A 27912-nucleotide genomic window follows, 5' to 3' on the forward strand; every position below is an offset into this window, starting at 1 on the left:
AGCATGCATAGGATTGCAGGAGGAGGATGATAAAATGTAATCAACTCTATAAGAAAATATGCGCATTAAAAATGTAAGGGCAGCTACTAGAATTCGATATAAAATCTAGACCCTTAGAAGGGAACAAAACGTAAGAGACTCTTAAATATGGAGAACAAGTGGAGGGTTACTGGAGAGGTTTTGGGAGGGGGGATGGGCTGAATGGGTAAGGGGCATTAAGGAATCTACTCCTGAAATCATTGTTGTACCATATGCTAACTAACTTGGAGGTAAATTAAAAAAATAAATTAAATAAAAATTTTAAAAAAAGAAATCAAAAGAAAAAAAGAATAAATCAGTCATTCAAAGCAAAAAAAAAAAAAAAAAATCTAGACCCTTAAAACTATTAGAAGAAAAACTGTAACACACACAAACTGGAACAATCCAAAAGGAGACGTGAAAGTAGAAAAAAAGAAGACCATGGTAAATACAAAGCACAAAATAAGTTGCTATGAATAAATTTAAACATACCTATCAATAATTACAATAAATGAAAATGAATTAAACTCACCTACTTAAGAGGTAAAAACTCAGATTTAACAAAACAACAACAACAAAAAGCACACAATATGGTGTTTTAGGCAAGGATTCAAAAGTTGACAAAGGGACAAAAAAGGCAGTATAAAATATTAATATGAGACAAAACAAGGCAAACAACATTGGAAGGGACAAAATGGGAGTTCAAAATGCTACCAAAAGGTATAATTTACAAGAGTTGCTCTCAGTTGTGAGCCTATTTGTCTTGCTTTTAATAACTGCATGTCTATTTATGTATGTGTATAAATATATACATTTTGAAATTATTGTGGAGCCTTTCTCCATGGTGTCCCTCATTCTGCACTTGTGACCTTCAGTCTGTTCTAAGTATAGCAGTCACAACGATCCTATGAGACACCTCACATCCTTGCCCGTTCCACACACTCCTCCGGCTTCCCACCTCATTTGGGGTGAAGGCCCTACACCACCCAAGCTCTGCTGCCTCCTCTCTCCTCTTTGCTCCGCTCCCAGCACACTGTACTTCTTGCCATTCCTCCCACTGACTCTGCTTGTGAAGCTTTTTCCTTCCAGTGTCCCCATGCTCCAGCCCCTCCTCTCCTTCTGGCCTTGTGTCAGAGTGGAGCATTCCCCGACCCCAGTGCAGTAAAAGTAGAAATCAACAACAGAAAGAAGAAATAACCTGTATCCACATCTGGAGTTCTAAACTTGTGGGGTAAAGATAATGGATAATCAAAATTATCAAAATTAAATGACTGGAAAGCACATGTCTAAGCCTACGTCCTTAAATAATACACAAAGGAAGAATTATTATACCCTTAAGTATATAATTTAGCAAAAAATTATAGAAAATAAACAAAATGAGATATCAACTCTGAAACTGAAAAAGTACAACTAATAAACCTAAAAAATATGACTAAAAGAACTTTATGCTGATGAATCAGAAGACCTAAATGAAACGGACAATTTTCTAGGAAAACAGATACTAACAAATTTAGTATAAAAGGTAGAAAATCTGAATAGGTTACAAACCAGTCATAAATATTGGAATGAGAATCACAGATCTACACACTAAAGAAAGCCTCAAGCTCAGACTGTTTTACAGGTGTTGTTCTCTCAAATCTTCAAGAAATCGATAATTTTCATTTTATACCTGCTATGGTGGAGCACAAGAAAATACTGGAACCCATCTAACCAATTTTACTAGGCCAGCATAACTTCCATCTACAAATAGGCACCAGAAAACACCAGAAAAGAAAACAATAAGCCATCCTTACTTAAGAATATAGATGCCCAAGGGGCATCTGGGTGGCTCAGTCGGTTGAGCTTCTGAATTCAGTTAAGGTCATGATCTCACAGTTCATGAGGTCGAACCCCGTGTGTGGCTCACTGCTGTCAGCACAGAGCCTGCTTCGGATCCTCTGTCCTCCCTGCCCCTGGCCCCTCCCCTGCTCATGCTCTCTGTCTCAAAAATAAATAAATATGTTTTAAAAAGAATATAGATGCCCAAATCCTACATAAAAAAATTAGTAGTGGCACCTGAAAGGCTCAGTTGGTTGAGCTTCCAACTCTTGTTTTTGGCTCAGGTCATGATCCCAGGGTCATGGGATCAAGACCCCCATTGGGCTCTGCACTGAACATGGAGCCTGCTTAGGATTCTCTTCCCTTCCTCTGTCCCTCTGCCCCTCTTCCCCACTTGTGTGTTCTCTCTCTCTCTCTAAAAAAAAAAAAAGTAATTTGATGCATGATGAGTAGCATTTATCTTGGAAGCACAAGAATAATTCAACTTCTGAAGTTCTGTCTGTTTCTCCAACTTAAAACTGCTGGCTTCAGCAACATGGTAGACTGAGCTAACTGTAGTCTCCCATCCCCAGTGACAGATAAGCATGTTGGATTAAATGTAACAACAACAAAACTAAAATGCAGAATTGAACTTGAATAAAAGAGAAATATCTGGCTATCAAAAATTAAACCCCAAATTGTGGTGTCCCAAGGGGTTTCAGACTGGATACTGGATTTAGGCCAGTGGTTGGGGTTTAATGCCCCCATGGCATGGGAAATCTAACTTGGATCCATTCAAGATGAATAGAACTGATATTTTTGTAAAGGCTGGGACTTTAGAAGAGCAGCCTCCTTGAAAAAGAGGGACTAAAAATACTCCAGTGGCTGGAGAAGGTACAAATGGGACTCCCATACAAAAAGCAGTCTTTGCTAAAGGTGAACTCATTATTAAAAATTGCAAACTGAGTTATGAAATTATCAGCAAGAGAAAAATAGGAGTTTTAGTGTGCCAACAACTTTAGAAAATTCTACATTTAAAAAGATAAAGAAGTACATTTAGGAAGAGTGACATTTTAGAACGGAACAAGCCAATATGAAAAAGAACTAAGTTGAGCTTCTAGAAATAAAAATATTAAGGTTCATTAGAGGTTAAATGGCAGATTAGAGACAGCTACAGCAAAAATTAAGAAATGGGAAACAGATCTGAAGAAATTAACCAAGATACAGAATATTGAACACAGATACAGGGAAATGGAAAATGTGAAAGGCAATTAAAGGATAGAGCAAGAAGATCAACTTAGAATTCTGTACTTAACTAATCTGTTCAAGAGCAAAGAAGAAAAAAGATCTATTTTTGCAAAGATTCTTAGTGGCTTTGCCCCCATAGACCATTGCTGAAGGAACAATAAAGTATATACTTTTGGGAAAAAATAGATTGAAGCAATAAGGAAGAAATGGGATACAAGAAGAATTGGTAAATGTGGGTAAATGTAAATAAGCATCATGTGTAAAATAATAATAATAATCAACTAATTTTGGTGGGCTTGACATAAGATGCAGCTAGAGAACTAATCAACGATGACACGAATGTGGCTGAGGCATGAGTAGAGGGAAAGGATTTTAAGTTAACAGAGTGAGAGTACAGATGCTAATTAAGATTGTGGTAAGTGTTCATGTTAAAATAGTTAGTGGAGGTTCCTGGCTTGTCTGAGGATTTAATAGGCTTATGTTTCTGCTTGGATCCCCTCCGTGGTGGCTTGGAGCTCAGGATGATGGACTCAGAGAGAGTAATTTGAAGCGAACATGACAGAAATGGCCTCCGAGGCACCAATCCTGAGCTTTTTCCATTAGGCTGTTGTGCTCCCAAGTGTCAGGGCCTGTCAGCATGTGCCCTGAGCTGAGCTGAAGCCTGTGCTGTGCAAGCAATTAGCTTGAGGCTGATTGAAAATACCATCATCTGAGCTCAACAGCAGCAACAAAAACTGGGGGGGTGTCTTAGTGCCTGGTCCACAGTTATCTGAGGAAAGCAAGTTTTAGCCCTGGTGCAGGAGCATACAGGGCAGCAGTAACAGCGCAAGGCACTTCTCCCTCCCTAACTTGGAGTCTGCTTCTCAGTTGGAAACTCTGTGTCCCCATCCCTCAGCCAGGCTTCTCCTTCACGACCTCCATGCTGGTGCTTGGTGTCCCCAGTCTGTTGCTGACTCCTTGCAAGAAGAATGTCTCACTGTCTGGGGCCGTCCCTCCCAATCTCTATGTGTTCTTTTCTCTGAGTGATTTTACCTGTTGAGAGGCTGTGTTATACTGTGAAAAGAATCAGACATGCCTAGTTTATATGAGCTTTAGTTTCTACACCTATAAAATTGAGACTGTTAACACCTAATTCATAAGACTGTTGGGAGGGTTAAATGAGCCTTACTTTGTGTGCAAAGCACCCTCAGGAACTTGACCCTACATTCTTTTTTTTTAATTTTTTAAAATTATTTTATTTTTGAGAGAGACATAGTGCAAGCTGGGGAGGGGCAGAGAGAGAGGAAGACACAGAATCTGAAGCACATTCCAGGCTCCAAGCTGTTAGTCCAGAGCCCGACACAGGGCTCAAACTCATGAACTGCGAGGTCATGGCCTGAGCCAAAGTTGGATGCTTAACTGACTGAGCCACTCAGACGCCCCAACATTACATTCTTAATAACCATTGCTTCTAGTTCAGGAAAAAAAACAAATAACAAAAAGCAACCACTAAAAAAGTGGACTCAAAGAGTATAATTGCCAGAAAAGGAAAACAAAATGAGAAAAAGAAAAAACCTAAAAAGTAAGAAAAGATAAAGATGTAGGGAAAATAATGACATAAATAATAAACCAAGTGATATAATAAGGTATAGAAATAAGTAAAAGTATATTAGTAATCAGCAAATTAAATTTTCTAGATAAAAAGCAGCAGTTGTCAAATAGATATTTAAAAAAAATTTTTTTTACATTTATTTATTTTTGAGAGACAGAGACAGAGCACAAGTGGGGGAGGGGCAGAGAGAAGGAGACACAGAATCCAAAGCAGGCTCCAGGCTCTGAGCTGTCAGCACAGAGCCCGACGAGGGGCTCGAACTCACAAACTGTGAGATCATGACCTGAGCCAAAGTCGGACGCTTAACCGACTAAGCCACCCAGGCGCCCCTTGTCAAATAGATACTTAAAAAAAAAATTTTTTTTTAAGTTTATTTTGAGAGGAGAGAGAGAGCGAGCACGTGCATGCACAAGTAGGGGAAGGGCAGAGAGAAGGAGAGACAGAATCCCAAGCAGGCTCCAGGCCATCAGTGCAGAACCTGATGTGGGGCTCGAACTCAAAAACTGTGAGATCACGACCTGAACCAAGAGCCAAGATCAAGAATCAGATGCTTAACTGACTGAGCCACCCAGGTGCCATTTGATAATAATCAAATGGTTATTATTATTTTTCTATTTGACTTCATGCTGCTTATAAGAAACAGTAAACAAACAAACAGAAAGGTTGAATGTTAAGGATAAAAAAAGACATACCACGCAAAGTACCAACCAAGAGAAATTTAGTGAAACTATATTAATTTCAGAAAATAGATTACAGGGCAAAAATTTTTACCAGAGAGGCTAAAATGGTACATTTTACACTATGCTTGATCACAATAAAGTTGTTTTTTGTTTTTTGTTTTTTTAACCAGAGCTAGTTTGCCAAAGGTAAAGGATGCAGTTAACAATTCTCCACATGGGCCACGTGGGTGGCTCAGTTGGTTAAGTGTCCGACTTCGGCTCAGGTCATGATCTCACCATCTGTGGATTTGAGCCCACATCAGGCTCTGTGCTGACAGCTCAGAGCCTGGAGCCTGCTTCGGATTCTGTGTCCCCTCCGCTCCTCTTTGGCCCTCCCCCGCTCGTGCTCTGCCTTGCTCTGTCTCTCAAAAATAAATAAGTGTTAAAATTAAAAAGTTATCCACAAATACACCTTTACTAATGTAGCTGTAAAATACATAAATAATAGAGGCACAATAAGAAGTTGAAAAATACGTTGTTAAAATGGGTAATTTTAACACACTTCCCTCAACAACTGTTAGAATCATTAGACAAAACACAGACCATAGGAAGTTTGAGTGTATCCATTAATTACACATTTTTTTCAAACACAAAAAAAATTGACCACATTAAGGAAGCCTCGAAAGAATTAGTATCACAGACTATATTCTGTGACTATAGTACATTTGACTTAAGAATCAGTAACGGAAAGATGACAAGAAAACTGGTACGTTGGTTACTGAAAACTTAGTTGAAATGAACAAATTCCTAACACAATCCTTCTTACCAAAACTGGTTCAAAATGGAATAAAAACCCCAAATAGTGGTATAATCATTAAAGAATTTGAATTAGTAGCATAAAATCTTTACAAAGTAAACAACCAGGCCCAAATGACTTGACATGAGTTTCAACAAGCACTCAAAGAAAAGATGAATTCCAATATTATGTAACATTTCCCAGATTCCAGAAAAAATAATGAGCATTCCAGTTTCATTCTTGAGGCCAGAAGAACCTTGATACCAAAACCTCATAGGACAGCAAAAAAGGAAACTTATGTTTTCATGAACAGAAATAAAAGCCTAAACAAAATACTATGAAACTGATTCCAGCAGTGTGTACAAAAGATACTACAGCCTGATCACCCTGGTTTTATTCCAGCAATTAGAGATAAATTATTATAACAACCAAATTCATAGATTGATGGATTAAGTCCATATAATCATCTCAAAAGACTTATAGAGGACATTTAATAATACCCAATATCCATTGATAATTTAAATACACACACACACACACACACACACACGTATACACACACACCCGAAAACAGTTTCAAAACAAAAAACCTTAGCAACCTAGAAATAGAAGGAACTTCCTTAACCTAATATAGGATATTTATAAAAACTGATAGTATCTATTATTTTTACTGGTGAAATGTTGAAATTATTTAAGATTGAAAACAAAACAAAGAGGCTTGCCATCACTGCTTCTGTTCAGCATTTTATCAGTAGTCCCATGCCGCATAATAAACAAGGAAAAGATGTTTGAATTGAAAGGAAACCAAATTGCCATTATTTGATGATGACTGTCAGTGTAGGAAGCCTGAAAGAATCTCCAGATAAATCAGTAGAACTAAAAACTTCTTTGTATCAAAGGACATAAACACAACATAATGAAAAGGCAAACGATGGAATGGGAGAAAATATTTGCAAATTGTATATCTGATTAGGGGTTCATATCCAGAATTTATAGAACTCCTGTAACTCAGCAACAAAAAACAAGCAACTCAATTGAAAAATAGGCTAAGGACTTGAATGGACATTTCTCAAAGATGATATAAAAATGGGTAGCAAGTGGCAGACAACCTCTCCTTTGCTGTCCAGCTTGCTGCTTCCTTGTGATGTATTCAATAAAACTTTTATTTCCTTAAAAAAATAAGTGGCTGGGCACCTGGGTGGCTCAGCTGGTTAAGTGTCCGACTTCTCGGCCCGGGGCATGATCTCACAGTTTGTGAGTTCAAACCCCGCGTCAGGCTCTGTGCTGGCAGCTCAGAGCCTGGAGCCTGCTTCAGATTCTCTCTCTGCCCCTCTCCTGCTCATGCTCTGTCTCTCTCTGTCTCTCAAAAATAAATAAACTTTAAAAAAATAAAGAAATGGCTAACAAGCATATGAAAAGATATATGACATCACTAATCATTAGGGAATTGCAAATCAAAACCACAATAAAATATTCCTCACATATATTAGGATGGTTAGTATTTAAAAAGAAGTGTTGGTGAGCGTGTAAGGAAATTGGGACCCATCTTTGGTGGAATGTAAAATGATGCAGCCACTATGGAAACCAGCATGAAGGTTCCTTAAAAAATTAAAAATAGAATTACCAATGATTCTACTTGTGGGTATATACCAAAAGAAAGCATAGTCTTGAGATACTTGTACACCCATGTTCGTAACAGCATTATTTACAATAGCTGAAACTTGGAAGCAACTCATGTGTCCATTGATGGATGAATGGGTATACAAAATGCAGTATATATGATGGAATATTTTTCAGCCTTGACAATGGGAGAAATTCTGATACATGCTCCAACATGGATGAACCTTGAAGACATTATTCTAAGTATCTGAAGCCAGTCACAAAAAGGCAAATACTGTAGGATTCCACTTATATGAAGTTATCTATAGTAATAGATAGATAGTAGAGAGTTCATAGGACCAAAAAGAAGACTGGTGATTGCCAGGGGCTCAGGGCAGGGGGAAATGAGGGGTTGTTTAATGAGTATAGAGTTTCAGATTGGCAGAATGAAAAAATTTTGGAGATTGTTTGCACAACCATGTGAATGTACTTTACTGGTAAACTGTACACTTTAAAATGGTTAATGTGGTGGGAAGCCTGGGTGGCTCAGTTGGTTACACATCCAACTCTCGATTTCAGCTTAGGTCCTGATCCCGGGGTTGTAGGATCGAGCCTCTTGTCAGGCTCCATGCTGAGCGTAGAGCCTAGTTAAGATTCTTTGTTCCTCTCTCTCTCTTTTCCCCTCCTCCCTCCCCTGCTCTCACACTCTCTCTCCAAAATTAAAACCAAACCAAACAAAAACTTCCTAAAAAAATATGACTGTTAGTCAAAAACAAGTGAAGTAGGAGTTATTTGCAAGATCTAACTTCCATAGGTCTTCCACAAAAAAATATAAACAACTCTTACAAATCCATAAGAGAAAGGCAACCCTATGTAACACTACACCAAAGACAGGAGTAGGCATTTCACAGAGGAAGAAACCAACTGGCTTGTAAATATTGGAAAAGATGCTCAATCTTTTTGGCAGTCAGGGTTGCAAATTAAAATCATTTATCACCCATTAGATTGGCGAATGTTAAAATGTCTGACAATAACAAAGGTTAGCCAGAACGTGGAGATTTAGGAAGTCTCTCACACAGCTGATGGGAATGGAAATTAGTGTAACCACTATGTGAAAACAAGTGGCGAGTGCCTAGTGAAATTGAATGTGTATAACTCGATCCAGTAATTGCACTCTGATAAACTCTTACACATGGCTACCAGGAGACTTAGACAAGAAAGCTTATGGCAACACTGTGAGAGGGAAAAAATGGAAACAACCCAAGTGTTTATTAGCAGTGGAATGGATTATGATATAATTAAGCAATGACATACAGTCAGTTGGTGAAAAAATGAATGTGACATGTATCAATAGGGATGATTTGTAATGTCATTTTAAGCGAGAGCAGCAAGTTGTAGAAAAATATATCTATGTAAGTCTATATAGGTTTTAAACGTATTAAATCATGTATTTATGCATAATCACGAAAGTAGTAAAATCAAGGACATGATTAATACAAAATCCAGAATACAGGTTACCAGCAGAGGAGCAAGTGAGGTGGGAGGGGGCTCTTAGCCTAAGATCCCACAGCAAGGCTTCAGAGTGACAACCATATTTCGGTTTCTCAGGCACACTAGTGGGTAGGTGGGTATTTATTTTATAACTTTTTAAACTGCACATACACATTTTATACACTCTGATATAGACTTCTTTAATCGTACCCTGTAGTATTTTGAAGAAATGGTAGGAAATGTTTTGAAATTGACTAATGTGGATTAAGGTATCAAAAACGGACGAAGTTTGAAAATCATCACCTCAGAGTGTTTAGAAGAGATTTACTTTTTTAGGTTAAGGCTTCTCCATATATTTATCAGTTTTAGAGTCCAAGTGAGGGGAAAGGTACAGAGACAGAAAGTGGCATCTCTTGCAGAGTATTTTACACCAGGTGTGGAAGACACCAGTCCCTGCGCCTCGCCTGCCTTTCTTCCTTCCTCACTCCCTTCTTCACCTCTGTAAATATTTGGTGACTGACTGCCAAGTCCTGGCCATTGTCCTACAGGTCCGGGAGCCTGAGAGGTAATGTCCCTATCTTGGTGCTTAAAGCCGTTTTTGGATTCATGCTTACAGGCTTTATTAATCTTAGCCTCCTAAACTAACTAGATAGCAAAATTCACTTCAGGTCCATATCATAATTTATCTTTGTAAGGAAGTCATTTATTTACATATTTAGACAACCTAACTGAATGCATGTCTTTACAATTTTCGGAGTAAGGGCGCCGGGCTGGCTCAGTCAGTAGAGCATGCAACTCTTGATCTCAGGGTCGTGAGTTCAAGCCCTACGTTGGGTGTGGAGCTTACTTAAAATAATAAACAAATAACATTTTCAGAGTAATATATCCTCTTTGGTTCGGTCCTAGCCCTTAGTTAATATTGTAATTCCTGAATATGTATATTTATTCTCAGTCTTTTTCCCTTTCCATACATGTCAAAACTCATGATATGTTCTAATCATTTAGAATTGACTTTGATGTATTAATTTTACCTCCCTATCTATATTTTTGAGACTCAAAGTTGGATCTGATCTTAAGCCTTGACTTTAAAGCAGTATTTTCAAATGAATTACAAGCACACTACTAGAGATTATTAGGTGGTACAGAGGGAGCCATTTTTTATTTTAATAGTTATGTAGTTATTTTAATGTTCATTATAAAATATACATGTGAAACCTGTGATTTCATGGTTGTTTTTGCTCAGGATGCATCTAAAGCAGTCTATATGATAATCCGTCTCATAGACTACACGAATTAATGGCCCAGGGGGTTCTCAGACAGCAAAATATCATGAAATTAATACATGGATCACAGATGTAGTGTTTAGTTGTAAAGGTGAATTAAGGTATTCTCTGATGTCCTCTCTCTCCTACTTGTGTTGTAACTCAAGAAATAAGTTTATATGGTTTGATCAGGAAAAAGCAGTCTAGAAAATTCATCTAGGCCAGTTGTTCAAATAACATATTCCATTATGGAACAGATCCTGGAACTATACACATGATTAACATGTAGATCCTACCTTTCAGGAGCACCAGTTTCACAGAAATAGGCACATGAATTAAAAAGTGCATGATAGCATCGTTAGCATAACAGTGGAAATTTGTGCACAGTAAGTGGATAGCTTGGAAAGGTGGTCTCTGGCTTATGAAACTGTGAGAAAAGTCTGCCCGGAGCAAGACTTGCAAGCAGTCTTGAGAGATGAGCAGAAAATTTACAGAAAAATAGACTGGCAAAAGGTGATCTCAGAAAGGCACACGCCAAGGTACAGAGACCTAAGAGAACATGGTATTTGGGGCTAACTGAGCAGCTTGTCATTTATGCTAGTGTGAGGAGAGGCGGGAGCCAGGTAGGAAAGCTTTTATGTGGAATGTGATGGTGGGTACTTAGATCTTATTCTATAAGTGATTAGGAGTCTTTGAAAGATGTTAAACAGAGAAGTGATGTGAGGTCTGGGGACAGTGTAGAAGTCAGAGGGGAGGATCAAGTCACATTTCAGCCTGTTGAGCAAAGGGGAAATGGAGAGCACTTAGGGGGGATTTTCAGGTTTTTGCTTTGTTTAGCTTCATACGCTTTTTAGGAAATACTACATTTAGGCTTTGCTCAGAATTTAATGTGTGGAAGGGGTTAGTGGTAGGTGATTTGGAGCCAATATATGAAGTTTCTGAAGAAATTGGTATTATGTAGTCCGTGTTATAAACAAGGTGTTAATTAACTTTCCCTTCATAGTCTTAAAGGCAAAGAGTTTTGCTTATTTTGTGTTAAATACGTGCAAGTAGCATATAAAAAGTTAAGTGGAGATGTGATATCGATAAGGCACATGGCTGCAAACAAGTTCTGTTTTTCAATTAGAGTGCTACATATGGTAATATGTTGCAGAGAGAGTAGAATGAAATATTTACACCTTTTTGCATTTAACATCCTGCCAAGAAAATTTCAGACAAATGTGTTGTTTAAAGGGAATTGGGTGGGCAATAAAATCAATATATGAAGAGCTTCCTTTATATATGGGTTTCCAATGTGAATGTTCTGAATAATTTAATTGTGGCATATTGTTTACTAGTGTGTATATTTACTGATACATCTTAGACTTGATAGTCTTTGGATTTGGCGTGTGTGGTTCTACCTTACAGAGAAATGTATTAGTATGCCAACTTATTCTTGTACCTTCCGCATATCTGAATTTACAGTCACGGGTCTGATGCTGACTGCCTGTCTATGTGAGGGCACTCATCTGTGTCTGTATACATAGCCAGACCCTTAGCACCAAATGTTCTGCCTCACGTTTATTTTGGGAATATTCTCTTAATAGGCATGTTTTGGGATGTGACTTCGTCAGCTAATTTGCTAACATTCAAAAGCCACGAGCTCTCAGCATTATCTTAGCCTTTTAGTATTTTAGTCCACCAAAAATTTCTGACTCTGATTGGGAAATTAACTGTAACATCTTACCAAAAATGATCCAGAAGCATCAGAAGAGAGAGTTCATGCAAAGGGCACAGAGAGATGTTCAAAAGGAAAGTTAACGTTAACTTTATAGTCTGACTGCATGGTAGAAATGAGGGAGTAAGTATAAAAATGAAGGACCACAAATGACCTTGGGACAACTGTAGGTCCCATTCTGTAAGGCCCGGTAAGGTTGATTATAATGCAACTTAGCTTGTATTTAAAAGATATTTTCTTTAGTTCTTGTCACCAAGTTCTTTGGAAATTCCTTTTCATTATTTTGAAGATTTAATTTCTTATTTCCTTATTTTCTACTTTGACACAGAAATCCCCTGCAAAGAAGCTGAGCCATGCAATTAGTAAATCTTTGGGGTGTGTACCCACCAGAGAACCCCCACATCCTGTTTTTCCTGAGCAACCAGAGAAACCACTTGACCTTGCAAATATAGTGTAAGTATACACCTGGATATGGATATGGATTATACTGAAATGGAGACCTTGCTGAATTCTTTTGGATCACAGCCAACTTACCTAACATGAACATTTAACCTTCTGGTTTTTACTTTACTTTTGGGGAGCTTAAGACTTCAAGATTTTGGGGCACCTGGGTGGCTCAGTCGGTTGAGCGTCCGACTTCGGCTCAGGTCATGATCTCACAGCTCGTGAGTTTGAGCCCCGCGTTGGGCTCTGTGCTGGCAGCTCAGAGCCTGGAGCCTGTTTCAGATTCTGTATCTCCCTCTCTCTTTCCCCCTCCCCTGCTCATGCTCTGTCTCTCTCTGTCTCAAAAATAAATAAACATGGGGTGCCTGGGTGGTGCAGTCGGTTAAGCGTCCGACTTCAGCCAGGTCACGATCTCGCGGTCCTTGAGTTCGAACCCCGCGTCGGGCTCTGGGCTGATGGCTCGGAGCCTGGAGCCTGTTTCCAATTCTGTGTCTCCCTCTCTCTCTGCCCCTCCCCCGTTCATGCTCTGTCTCTCTCTGTCCCAAAAATAAATAAACGTTGAAAAAAAAAATTTAAAAAAATAAATAAATAAATAAATAAACGTTAAAATAAAAAAAAAATTAAAAAAAAAAAGACTTCAAGGTTTCATTTATTTAAATCACCATAAATATTTACATGGAAGCATATAGCTCCTGAGCCCTGAAGTCTAAGTGATAATGATCACAAACAGAAACATTAATTAATATATTGAAGAGTAATTATTGAACTGGTTTTAGCAAGGTTACCTTTTGTTGTTAGCGTGTTCTTCCTTAAATCAGCGGTAGTGATCATTTCTTCTCTATGGCTGTAATGCCCACAGAGGTGTTTAAAACTGGTTCAGACAACATGGAAATGAAAATCAACTTAATTTGTTGGTTTTTTTATTTTTATTTTTTGTATTGAGAGAAAATTAGGAAACACAAGATTGTATTCTGTAAATAAAACTGGTGTTTTATTTTTACTTTCTTTGAATATTCATGCTAAATGAAAGAAAGCCAGACAGGATCAAAAAAGAGAAGTAGAGAAAGAGGAAGAGTAAGGAAGAGGAGAAACAATGAAACTTTAAGATTCAGCCTCTAAACTGGTTTCTTCACTTTGAATTAAATGGTGATGTTATGTGTCCTCCTGGATAAAGTCAGTAGGCTTTTGATCATTAGTCTTTCTCGGGCGTCGAGAAGCTTTTCTGTTGGAATAGACATCTGTTTTCTTTAACCTCCTTAAAAAAGCAGTTAGGGTTCTTGATCTTTTATTTTCTTTCTCATTCAATAATCTGAAAAACTTCTTTTAAAATGATACATACCTATAGATTAAAAATTTTAGAATAAAAGAGCATAAAATGAAATGCAGCACATTCTCCCACACTTCGTTGTGTGTTGTCTGGCTTTTAGATTTGCTGGCAGATACCTCGATATCTCTGATGTATTCAGAGCCCCATTTTTTGACTTCCCAATTTTGGACACTGTTGAATTCCTTCTGTTGTGTAAGGAACGAGTCTCACTTATAACTCTACGTATCAACCCATCCCAGTTTTTCATGATTATATTACCATTTTTAAAGTTGATTACCTGTTATTTTATTTTACTTTCACCTTTGTAATTTTAAATACTAATCCTAAACCTCTATATCTTGTAACTTCTTTTGACTTGCACTGTGTGAACTGAGGAAATTAGTACCTTCTCTCTACTTCTCCCTTCTCTTTTTGCCTCCTGACTTCTGTCATCTATCTTTTGTATTGTCAATGCTGATATTTCTGTTCTCTTCAGTGACCATAACTAAGTCTTCTGAGATTCATTAAGGGTCAAATCTAAAAGTTGAAAACCGACAGCAGCACTTACAGTTCATGTTCATTGCAGAGTCAGTGCACTTCGGTTCTGTGAACTCTTCTTCGTGGTGCCGGCGCCCCCGTCCCTGTGCAGGTACCTCCCGTCGGGGTGCAGGGGGGTCGTCTCCCGTACACACCACTGATTGCTCAAAATCAGGCCTGTTGACTTTATAACTGGATTGACTTTCTTGTACTGTTGTTTTGCTCGTCTTTTGGTTTCTTCTTCTTGCTGGGAAAAAAATAGATACTTTTGTTCCCCACTGTGTTCCATAGTGAATTTTACCTATTGCTTGTAATCCACTTTTTGATTAAACTTTTCAACCTTTCCCCTTTTTGGTTAGTGTTTGTTACATTTTTTGATTAAAAAAAATTTTTTTTGCTCCTCCAGTATTGTAGTGGTTTTCTCATTCTCTCTCTCTCTCTCTCTCTCTCTTAGTTTTGAAGATGTCCCTTTCACTAATGTTTTTAGTTTATGGAGAATGGACTTTTGTGTATGGTGTGGTATAGAATATCCAGTTCTCTTTCTCTCTCTCTCTTTGCATTTGAATAATAACTTGTGTCAGGGCCATTTATTGGGTGATCAGTCATTTCTCCACCGACCTACATTGCCACGGTTGTCATAAATGAAGTGTCCAAATGTGCATGGTCTGGTTTTGGACTCTCCTGTTCCTTTGGTCAAATTGTCTATCCTTATACCAACATCATGCTATCTTAATTACTATAAGGGATTAAGTAATTTTTTTTTTTAGAATGTCTTGTGTATTTTTTTGCCCTTTGCTCTTTCATATAAATTTTATTGACAGTTTATTGAGTCCCTCATAAAATTTTGTTGGGATTTTGACCTGAGATTCATGGAATCTAAAAATCAAATAGAGGAGAATTGACATCTTTATAGTATTAAGTCTTCCATGTCATGAATGTGTTATATCTTTGCATTTATTTAAATATCATTTTGTGCTGAGGTATCTGGGTGGCTCAGTGGGTTAAGCATCCAACTCCTGATTTCAGCTCAGGTCATGGTCTCATGGTTGTTAGATCAAGCACCACATCGGGCTTTCTCCCCCTCTCTCTGCCCCCTCCCCACTTGCCCACTCATTTTCTCTCTCTCTCTCTCTCAAAATAAATATTAAAAAAGTAAATATTAGTTTGTGTCTTTCATTAAAACTTCATAGTTTTCCCCAGAAAGTTATTATATATGATAGATTAATTCTTAGGTACTTAAAAAAAATTTTTTTATGTTTATTGTTTTTGAGAGAGAGACAGAGTACGAGCAGGGGAGGGGCAGAGAGAGAGGGAGACAGAATCCGAAGCAGGCTCCAGGCTCAGAGCTGTCAGCACAAAGCCCGATGCAGGGCTCGAACTCACAAACTGCGAGATCATGACCTGAGCCAAAGTCGGACACTTAACCGACTGAGCCACACAGGCACCCTGATTCTTTGGTACTTTTAAAAATTCTTCTGTATATTTGTTGCTGTTGCAAATGGTGTCCTTTTTTCTACAGGTTTTTTTGAGATATAATTTACATATGCTAAAGGCACCCACTTCAAGTGTACAATTGAATGAGTTTTGTCAAATGTATACACAGTCATGCAAATGGTATCTTTATTGAATTATGTTTCTTAACAGTGTGTTACTGGTATGTGGAAATGCAAATTGTTTCTGTATTTTAATCCACTATCTAGTCATCTTGCCTCATTTGCTTATTAATTTTAGTAATTTGCACTCAGATTTTTTTGGATTTTCTAAAATAATTATATCACCTGCAAATAATGATAGTTTTATTTCTTCCCTCCCACTCCTTGTACTTTTATTTTTATTTTTTAAATCTTTATTTATTTTTGAGAGAAAGAGAGAGAGGCAGCGGGAGCGGGGGAAAAACAGAGGGAGAGAGGGAGACACAGAATCTGAAGCAGGCTCCAGGCTCCGAGCCGTCAGCACAGAGCCCAACACAGAGCTTGAACTCATGAACCATAAGTTCATGACCTGAGCCGAAGTCGGACACTTAACCGACTGAGCCACCCAGGCGCCCCTCACTCCTTGTGCTTTTAAATATTAATCATCTGGTTTTTTTCTTTTGGTCTTCTTAAGTTTGCTAGAGCCTCCAGTGCAATATTAAAGCAGTTTTTTTTTTTAAACATTTATTTATTATAGAGAGACAGAGCGTAGGAGGGGCAGAGAGGAAGGGAGACACAGAATCCGAAGCAGGCTCCTGGCTCTGAGTTGTCAGCACAGAGCCTGACGCGGGGCTCCAACTCACAAACCGTGAGATCATGACCTGAGCCAAAGTCAGACGCTTAACCGACTGAGCCACCCAGGCACCCCTCCAGTGCAATATTAAATAAAAGTGGTTTAGTAGGCATTCTTGTATCGTTGCTGATCCCAAAGAGATGGCTTTCAGCATTTATTCGTATGTTATTTGATGTAGGTTTTATAGAAGAAATTGTTTATCAGGTAAAAGAGATTCCCTTGTATGCCTAATTTGCTAAGAGTGCTTTTTTTTGCAGGGGGGGGGGTCATGAATGAATGTTATCAAAGGTTTTTCTGCATTGACATGATCATATGAGTTTCTTTATTAATGTAGTGAATTACATTGTTTTTTAAACAACCATATATTCCTGAAATAAATAAAAGTTGACTCTTCTTTTAATACATTGCTAGATTTCATTTGCTAATATTTTATCTAGACTTTGCCTATGTTTAGGAGTTCCAATTGTCCTGTAATTTCCCGGGGTTTTTTTGTTTGTTTATTGTTGTTTTGTTTTATTTTTAGGACAAAGTTTTCCCAGTGCGCTATCTTCAAAAAGCTGAAGAGCATTCTCTCTTTTTATATTTTTTGGAAGAGCTTTTCTAAAATTGAAATTATGTACTTGCTCCTTCAATATTTGGTACAACTCACCAGTGATGCTATCTCTGCCAAAAGCCCTAGTGGGAAAATTTTTAACTGTGATTTCCATTTTTAAAAGCAATTATAAGACTTCATTTTTTATTTCTTTTTGAGTCACTCTAGAACATTTTATATTTGTAGGAATTTGTCAATTTCATTTGTATTTTCAAAGTTATTGGGACAAAATTCATGACGTTTTATCTACAGTATGTGCGCTAATGTCCCTTTTTCATTCCTACTCTCACATAATTATAGTTTTTCTCTCTTTTTTTTTCCCTCTTGAACAAATCTTGCCATAGGTTTGTCCCATCTAGTGGACTTTAAGAGGACCAACTTTTGGTGTTGACGATTCTCTTATTGTATGCATTGTATTTTTGAATATTATTTGTTTCTACTCTTTATTATCTCCTTTGTTACAATTTCTTCGGGTTTATCTTGCTACTCTTTTTTTTAACTTCTTTAAAGATACGGTTAGCGTATTCATTTCAGGTTTTCCCCCTCCTTATATAAGCATTTAAGGCTGTGAATTTCTCTGAGTAGTCCCTGAGTAGTGTCCAAGTTTTCTTATGTAATTTTTTTTTAATTGTTCTTTGAAAAGTATACTTTCCTAATTTCCAAACATGTGAGGATTGTCTAGTTTCCTTTTTGTTATTAATTTTTAGTTTAATTTAATTTTGGTCTAAAAAGTGGTCTGCACTGTTCAGTTCTTTCAAATTTGTTGAGACAGGCTTATATGTAGTATATGATCCAGTTTTTATTATACTCTTAGTAAGCATGAAAACATTTATTCTATGCTTGTTTGGGTTTAGAGCTCATAGTGAATGAATGTACGTCAGGTCAGGTTTGTTAATCATGTTGCTCATATCTTCAAAACTATACATATTTCACTAGGAAGTTGAAAAGTTGTTCTTACCTAGTAACTATTTATTCCTAATAATTCTGTATGTTCTCAAGTCTATTTTATCCGCTACACCTCTTTTAATATCTTCTGCTATATTTGCATAGCATAACTTTCCGCACCCTTATACATTCAACCTTTCTGTGTCCTTAGGTGTTCAGCATGCTTCTTGTAAATTAAGAGCTGGATCATCTGACAACCTGTCTTAACTGGCGAGTTTTTTCCATTTAAATTTATTATTATAATATTATTATTATTATAGTTAGTCATTATAAGTAAAATTGGCTTTCATTATTACAGTTAAAAGTATTACACCATGGTAATTGGATTTTTTTCTCCTCTCTTATTTTGTGCTATTTATAATATTTAAAAAATTCCCCTTTATTTGCATATCTTACTCTGGTCACCCTTTCCCCAGGAGTAATCATTCTAATTAGAATGCTCATTGTATATCTTTTTCCCAGTACATGTTCTTGAAAACTACGTAGTGTTTTGTACGTCCTTTTAAAAAATTTATGTAAAGTGGCCCTATGCAGATTATACCTATTCGTTCTCCCTGTGATGGACATCCAGTTGCCTCCATGTAAAATGCTGCGGTAAAGACCTCAGATGTTTTTTCCCAGTGGAACAGGGTAAGACTTTCTTTAAACCTAGGGTACAGTTATTGGGTCAAAGGTTGTGTGTATCCTGACCAGAGGAAGTGTGTTGGGGAATCCAGTAGTTTAGTGTATTCTTTCAATTAATCTCTCGCATCTGAATTCAGGCCCCACATGGCCATCTCTACCTGGTGTGCCTGGGTTCAGAGACTTTCTGGTAAGTTTCACTAGAGAATAACCTCTAGCTGTTTTACCAGGCCTAGAAAAAAGTAGTCATTTGGTTGTGTGGTATTGGGGACTGGGGTGCTCTGCTTTGTAGGTGGACTTTAAACCAAACCTCTAATTTTTAATGCAGCCACTCTCCCTTCTTTCAGAGGCACCTGGCATCTCTAATTATTGAACGTTCCTGGTCTTCTGTGGCTCAGGAGAACGTTCACCTCAGGTTTCTTCTCTCTATTAAAAAAGCCCTCCTCGGGGCGCCTGGGTGGCTCATTCGGTTAAGCGTCCGACTTCGGCTCAGGCCATGATCTCGCAGTCTGTGAGTTCGAGCCCCGCGTCGGGCTCTGTGCTGACAGCTCAGAGCCTGGAGCCTGTTTCAGATTCTGTGTCTCCCTCTCTCTGACCCTCCCCCGTTCATGCTCTGTCTCTCTCTGTCTCAAAAATAAACAAACGTTAAAAAAAAATTTTTTTAAAAAAGCCCTCCTCATCTCTGGTTTCTGTTAGAAACTTAAGTATGAATTCAGTTTAGGACTGAGGGCTAAGAATCTGAACCTTTAATATTTCTTATTGATTCTTATCATTTTATTATGTTTACCTCGGATCCTTTTTTTAAAAATTTTTAATGTTTATTTATTTTTGAGGGAGAGAGAGAGAGAGAGAGAGTGGGAGTGGGAGAGGGGCAGAGAGAAAGGGAGACACAGAATCCGAAGCAGGCTCCAGGCTCGAGCTGTCAGCACAGAGCCCAACGCAGGGCTAGAACTCACAACGCATGAGATCATGACCTGACCGGAAATTGGACACTTAACCCACTGAGCCACGCAGGCGCCCCAGATCTTTCTTGTTGTTGTTGTTATTAAGACTTTATAGATAAAGTTGTGGTTTCCTGTGTTTTTCCTAATCCCATTACCCTTTCTCTCTCCCATAGAGTAGCCCCTAACATTTATTTGGTATTTATCACTCTATACATATTCTTACGCTTTTACCAGATGTTCATGCATCCATAAAATAGCATTATAAAACTTTATATAAGTGGTTATGTTCTACATATCCTTTTGTATGTTTATTTATTAAATAGTATGTTTTTGAGATTTATTGAGAATCTCAAATGACATTCCACTGAATGACTATACAATAAATAATCCATTCTCCTGTTGACAGACATTGAGGTTGTTCCTAGTTTTTCACCACAATCTACAGTACTGGTGTGAGCATTCTTACACAGAGAATTTCTCTAAGGTATGAGTGGAACCACAGGGTCCTAAGATACGAATATCACATAATCAGGATAGATTAGGTGATAATGCAGTGGAAAATTAATCCTCAAATCTCATAGTTTAATGCATGGGTGTTTATTTGTCACTCACACGAAGTCCCATGTGGATGGGAAGGACTCTAGAGCAGCTGAACTATGGACACTGGCTAATGGTTTAGGCTGCTTCAATTTTTGGCTCCACTATCTTAACATGAGGCCTTATTGATCCCTGCAGCAGGGAAAGGAGCTTATCGGGAACTCATACCCATCTTCCTGTGCTTTGGTTCAGAAGTGACACGTGGGGTGCCTAGGTGACTCAGTTGGTTAAGTGTCTGACTTCAGCTCAGGTCATGATCTCACGGTTCGTGAGTTTGAGCCCCACATCAGGCTATGTGCTGTCAGCACGGAGCCCACTACTGATCCTTTTTCCCCCTCTCTCTGCCCCTCACATGCTCACTCTGTCTCAAAGATAAATAAACATTAAAAAAAAGGGGAGGGGTGCCCCTGGGTGGCTCAGTCGGTTAAGTGTCTAGCTTCGGCCCAGGTCATGATCTCACAGTCTGTGAGTTCAAGCCCCTCATGGGGCTCTGTGCTGTCAGCTCAGGGCCTGGAGCCTGCTTTGAATTCTGTGTCTCCCTCTCTCTCTGCCCCTCCCCCACTCATGCACGTGCACACGGTCTCTCTCTCTCTCTCTCTCAAAAAAAAACATTAAGGGGCTCCTGGGTGGCGCAGTCGGTTAAGCGTCCGACTTCAGCCAGGTCACGATCTCGCGGTCCGGGAGTTTGAGCCCCGCGTCGGGCTCTGGGCTGACAGCTCAGAGCCTGGAGCCTGTTTCCGATTCTGTGTCTCCCTCTCTCTCTGCCCCTCCCCCATTCATGCTCTGTCTCTCTCTGTCCCAAAAATAAATAAACGTTGAAAAAAAAAATTTAAAAAAAAAAAAACAAAAAAACAAAAAAAAACATTAAAAAAATTTTTTTTTAATAAATAAAAAATAAAAGAGACGGGACATGCTAGAAAGTCTAACCTTGTCAAGATGGATCTTAGTGTAGAGAATAATGTTTCTTACTAAACTTTTTAGTTTAAAGATCAAATTTGTTATTTTTGTTTGTAATTTGGCTTCCATTTCATATTTTACATTAATGTGCTCCTCTCAAAATTAAAAGAATATCTGTGTCTATAAAAAATTCTTATTTCTGGATTTTTTTTTCTTTTTTGTTGTTGTCAGATAAAAGACAAGAATTTAAGGGTTTTCTAGGGCACCTGAGTGGCTCAGTTGGTTAAGCATACGCCTCTTGATTTCAGCTCAGGTCATGATCTCACAATTGGTGGGATTGAGCCCCACATCAGGCTTCATGCTCATGACAAGGAGCCTGCTTGAGATTCTTTCTCTCTCTCTCTCTCTCTCTCTCTGTCCCTCTCTCTCTTTCTGTCTCTCTGTGTCTTAAAATAAATAAACTTCAAAAAAAATAATTTAAAGGTTTTTCTTTCCCAAAATGGATAGCCATTAGTCCCAACTCCATTATTTTCCTGATTTGTTGCAGTTTTAATTTTGCTTTTCTTTTAGCAACTGATACCTTAACACCTTGAGAAACAATATAAATCACATCTGTGTCTATATTTGTAAAATAATTCTCTAGCAAGATGCCTTTACCTAATGGCTTGTCTTTATCTTACTGGCACGTTAAGAAAAGCTTTTGTGAAGAATAACATTTTTGGTGAAGCCTAAAAGATGAATGGGGATTAGCCATGTTGGAGGTCAGTGGAGGAACATTCACAGCAGAGGGGGAACAGTAGGACAGAAGAGAGGGAAAGGCTGCAGAGGTGGGCAGAATCCAGCTGAGATTTTGGACATGATACTAAATTGGAGAGTTTTAGGTAGGACAGAGATATATTTGCATTTTGCATTTGTAAAAGTCACTGCCTGCATGGAAATAGGAGAGTAGGACAAGAGTGAAAAAGAAGAGGCCAGCTAGGAGGTTTTTTTCATAGGCCAGATGAGAGATGATGGTGGTTTGGATTCTCATGGTGATAGTGAGAAAAGTTTGTGAACACATAAAGAATTTAAGGTTTTACCATTATTGGACACCTAGAAATAAAATTAAAACCCCAATGGAAATGTGGGACAGGAATTGAAGTTAAGTATGAGATAAAGTATATTTTAATGTTAATTGCTTACATTTCATGTTAGATGTAGAGATTTATCCAGATCCTCATAAATTCAGGACTCAAGTGTTGTTGATATTTGTTGAGCACACATAGTATTCCAAGCCCTTTGCTCACCTCTCCTATATACATCATTTCATTTAACTCCTATAGCAACCTTTGCAGTAGAAGTATCATTAACCATTAATGGGTCAGGAAACGGTATTGGTGAGTTTCAATGACCTGTCTAAGATCACACAGCTCAAAATGATGGAGTTGGGACTGGAGTCCACACTCAGCCTCTTTCCATCACACCTCACTTTCCTAACAGGCAGACCCAGTAAGAAATTTTTACCCTGGAAACATACAGTCATCAGACCATTGTTTGAGCCCTACGGTTAGTTTTAGAGTGAAGAGAGAACATTGAATAGTTGTATGTTGGTTGACTGAAAAATAGAAGGGAGGCAGTGTGGTATGATAGAAGAAAAACTAGATTAAAAATAGAGACATCAGGTGCACCTGGGTGGCTCAGTCAGTTGAGTGTCTGACTTTGGCTCAGGTCATGATCTCATGGTTCGTGGCTTCGAGCCCCATGTCAAGCTTTGTGCTGGCACTGCAAAGCCTGCTTCAGATTCTGTGTCTCCCTCTCTCTGCCCCTCCCCACTCACTCGTGCACTTGCCTTCGCTCTCTTTCAAAAATAAACATTAAAGAAAAAATAGAGATATCAGTTTGCTTTACTGTAAAGTGGTAATAGTAATAATGATCTCAGGATATTGTTTAAGGTTAATGTATTTGAAAGTACTTCTAAGAGGTTAGGATGCTGTAATACTGTATTCTAAACTTTTAAAGTCTTTTCCTCAGAATTAAATAAATCATATTACAAAAATGTAAACTCCAGAAAAGCTGGGACTTTGATGCTTCGCTGAGTTCCCAGTGCCTAGAATAGTGCCTGGTGCGTAGTCAGCACTTCAAATGCATTGAATGAATGAATGACACTAAAATGATTTATCTAAACAGATACCTCCCTCATCCCCTCCCCTCTTTATGTTTGTTTCTTCAGAAAATAGTACAGGTCACGTACCTACAGTAAGTCTCCACTAGATGTCAGGCATATTTCCTTGATTGGCTTATTGTGGGTTTGTTTTTTTTTTTTTTTCCTGGAGTTGAAAATATTAAGTAAACAAGGTTTTTCAAATAAACCTCAAACAAAACCAGTTCACTTATCATCCGTACTCTAGCAACTTTTCTTACTTGTAAGTCTCTCAGAGAAATTAGGTATTTCCTTTGGCCAAAACATCTTTATAAAACTTCTGATTCTTGATGTCTGATAGACTTTCTGCTAGCCTAATTCAAGCAATTTGCTGTTGCTTAAGATCTAATTATCTAAACACACAGTCCTTATACCTAATTTCTTTAATTAGCGGTTAATCACTATTACATTGCAGTTTATGGTTATTTATTTCTGAGAGAAAGCAAAACTTCCTGGTGTTGTCTTAGTGTATGTATTCCTCTGAATTTCGTCAGGGAAGAGCATGACCAGTGTCCCACTGGACACACCTGTGACTGATGTGTTCTCTTAAACAGGGATTGGCAAGCTACAGCCTGCAGATTAGACTTAATCTTAATAGGTTAGACTTAACCTATTGGCTGTCTTTGTGTGGCCCATGATCTAACAGTGGTTTTTATATTTTTAAATAACTGGAGAGAGAAAAAATAATATTTTGTGAAATAAATAGAAGAGTAACATCATGTGGAAATTATATGAAATTCAAATTACATTGTCCATAAATAAGTTTTTTGGGACAGTCCACACTTACTCCTTTACACATAGTCTTTGTCTGCTTTTGGGCTGCAGTGGCAAAATTGAATCTTTGTAACTAAGGTTGAATGACCCTCAAAACCTAAAATATTGTACAGCCTAGGAAATATAGTCGGTGGTACCTGTAATAGCAATGTGTGGTGACAGATGGTAGCTACATAGTGATGGGCATAGCATAACATACAGACCTGTCCAGTCACTATGCCATATACCTGAAACTGACCGACTGAGCCACCCAGGCACCCCGCAGTCTTTTTCAATTAAAAAAAAATGAGGCACCAGGGTGGCTCAATCACTTGAGCGTCCACCTCTTGATTTTGGCTCAGACCTTGATCTCGTGGTTTGTGGGATCGAGCCTCGTGTTGGGCTCTGCGCCACCAGTGTGGAGCCTGCTTGAGATTCTCTCTCTCCCTCTCTCTGCTCCTCTCCTGCTCACATGTGCATGCACACATTCTCTCCCTCTCAAAATAAAAATAAATAAACTTAAAAATAAAAAATGAGAATATTTATTATCTGGCTCCTCATAAAAAAAGTTTGCCAGCCCCTACTCTGAAGGAAGGGTTGGTAAAAACTGCAAATTTAGAGTACTTTTTGCTTATTGGTATTTTGTTTTTCTGAATGCTCATCATCATCTTTGATGGTCCAGGTTGTTTTTTCAGCCCAAGGATTAAGGTTAATTGATAACTTCTTCTGTTAAAGCTCTTGGATAATGTTTGTTACCTAGAAACCAGACTGCCTTATTGTTTCTTGCTGCTTATGCAAATATAAATATTAGCCTATTTGAACTGAGCCAACTAGTTTTCTCTACACTTAGCATCAAAAGAGAATTAACCTAGATAATAAAAAAAGTTATTTAAATTGTAATTAAAAACTTTAATATGGTTCTATTTTGTTCAATTTTAACTGCCCTTCTATTTAATACTTAGACTGTCTACGCATTATTTTGATTTGATCAAAACATATCCTCTTTTATTTCGACTTCATAGATTTTTTATAACTTTAGACAATTACGCTTGAAACATCTCATCCTTACAGTATTTGTGAACTTATTAGCATAATATGATAATTCTGCCTGCTTTGTTCTTATTCATGACTTTAAGTAAATCAGTAGAAATTTGTGAGACCAGGAATAATGTAAGACCATTTATTAAAACCCTATGAAATTTGTAAGACTCTGAAAAAACAAGTCTAACTACTTGTTTATGTTATTTAGATATTAAGGCACATTTTTGTGATGCTTTTATTTTTTTATTTTTAAATTATTTATTTTTGAGAGAGAGACAGAGAGACAGAACGCGAGGAGGGGAGGGGCAGAGAGAGACAGAGACAGAATCCAAAGCAGGCTCCACGCTCCAAGCTGTCAGCACAGAGCCCAACGCGGGGCTCCAACTCACAAACCATGAGATCATGACCTGAGCTGAAGTCAGACGCTTAACTGACTGAGCCACCCAAATGTCCCATGATGCTTCTTTTAAAATGATGGATAAATCTGGATTTGGAGATGGCTTTTGTGACAAGGATGCTTCTGGGTAATTGTCCTGTGCCAAACTCAGTGCCTCATTGTTTGCAACTTTTTTTATACACTAAATTTGGGTGTTTTCAAAGAGAGTTATTAACTGGCTTTAACTGTATTCCCAAACAAAGTGTGGGGTGCAGTAGACTTTATAGTACTGATTTGTTGGTCTGGATTGAAATCACTGGCTTCCACAACTATTTACTGAATGTGTACTGTGACTGGGGCTCTGTGCGTGGTGCTGAGGGTAGTCTTATTTGAGAAAACTGACAAGATGATACTTTTCTCTTAGATCATTGGATGAGTCTGATGTTCTAGTCACTTGAAGGGAGTATCACATTCATTCTGGGTGTCTTGGTCTTTTGAGATTGAACCTATTGGGAAGGTTATAATTTTGAGCTGTTTCCAGCAGGTTAAGTATTATAATTTGACTCTTAGATCATAGCTCATCCGATACTAATTCTGTCTTGCATTTTGCTGTAGTGATTTTGAAAAACCTAGGCAATGGTGACATAATCTGCTCACCAGTGGGCCATCAGACACCTTATATTTCAGGTCTATCTAATTTAATCTTTGGAGAAAAGAAAAGCTGCTTTTCATTCTCCTCTTCATGTAGCCCGGAATGTGAAAGCTCTTACAGTTCTTAAGGTAAGCTCTTAGCATCATCTGACACTAATTCTGTCTTAACGTTTGCTGGGATGATTTTGAAAACCTAGCACCTGAGGAATACAAGATTCTCTCAGAGCTTTGAGCCTCTCTTCACCCTGGTTTGGGTGTTCTTTGCTTGGCTCCATTTCAGGAGGATGGTCCAGGGGATTATTCGCTTCTGGGGTTGGGGCTACTTGCTAGCCCTGGAAGTATATCCTTCCAAAAAGAAAGATGGAGCATAGAGAGCACTGATACCAAGGGTCATGTGTCATGTTAGGTAGTCCTAGAAATAGGATAAGATTTTTGCCTGAACTTTAGTGTGGAGCTGTAAACACGAAGCCACACATGTGAGTATATGTGTACCTATCTGTGTGTGTGTGAGCATGATGGGCAGGTGAACAGCAAATGTGATAACTGATTATGATGCGGTAAGGAGAAATAATTATTTAATGTAACAAACCTCAGGGTTTAATCCTAGGAGGGTAACTATTTACAAGTGGCCGTGACTTTGGTCTGCTGAGTTTCACCTCCCCGCCTTGGGATTTTCCTCACTCTGTTTACCACTACGTGTGCTTAACACAAGCTGTGCTTCTAAACTCTAAATTTAACATGGTCGAAACATCATCCCTTGTTGTTTTTTTTTCTCTCTTCATTGTGGTAAATACACATAACGTAAAATTTACCATCTTAACCATTAAGCGTGCAGTAGTGTTAAGTATATTTATATTGTTGTGAAACAGATCTCTCGAACTTTTACAACTTGCAAATCTGAAACGACACATCTATTAAACATCAACTTTTTGTAGTAAAAAAACTACAAGCCTGTGGTAACCCCCATTCTACTTTCTGTTTCTATGAATTTGAGCACTTTAGATACCTCATCTAAGTAGAAGCATGTATTTTCTTTTTCTTTTTGTGACTTTCTTATTTCACTTAGCATAATGTCCTCAGGGTTCATCCATGTTGTAACATGTTTCAGAATTTCCTGTTGTTGTTTTTTTTTAAGGCCGAATAATATTCTGTTGTATGTGTATACGCCACATTTTGTTTGTTCATTCCCCGGCGGACGTTTGGTTCGCTCCCACCTTTTGACTGTTCTGAATGATGCTCCTCTGAAGATGGGTGTCCACAGAACTCTGTGAGACTCTGCTTTCAATTCCTTGAGACATATACCTGGAGATGGGACTGCTGGACGTTACAGTAGTTCTATGTTTAGTTTTTGAGGAACCTCCAGAGTGTTTTCCATTGCCGTTGTACCATTTTACATTCCTACCAACAATGTGCAAGGGTTCCAGTTTCTCTACAAACTCACCAATGCTTGTTTTCTGTTTTTTATTGTTTTCATTTTATTGAATTAGTCACCCTAATGGGTGTGAGGTAATATCTCATTGTCATTTTGATTTGTCTTTTATTTTTGTAACAGTTTTACTGAGGTGCAATTTACGTACCATAAAATT

General features: G+C 38.1%; 1 protein-coding gene across 4 annotated transcripts in view; it reads left to right on the forward strand.

The window, feature by feature from the left end:
- Positions 1–27912, forward strand: part of DTNB (dystrobrevin beta) — a 245529-nt gene that overhangs the window by 113997 nt on the left and 103620 nt on the right. For all 4 annotated transcript variants that reach the window (XM_047853827.1, XM_047853828.1, XM_047853825.1 and 1 more), the window contains exon 9: positions 12507–12631. In XM_047853827.1, coding sequence (XP_047709783.1) covers positions 12507–12631 — 125 coding nt within the window. The remainder of the gene's footprint in view (positions 1–12506; positions 12632–27912) is intronic.

The sequence above is a fragment of the Prionailurus viverrinus genome, chromosome A3 (assembly GCF_022837055.1).
Source record: "Prionailurus viverrinus isolate Anna chromosome A3, UM_Priviv_1.0, whole genome shotgun sequence".
Taxonomy (NCBI): domain Eukaryota; kingdom Metazoa; phylum Chordata; class Mammalia; order Carnivora; family Felidae; genus Prionailurus; species Prionailurus viverrinus.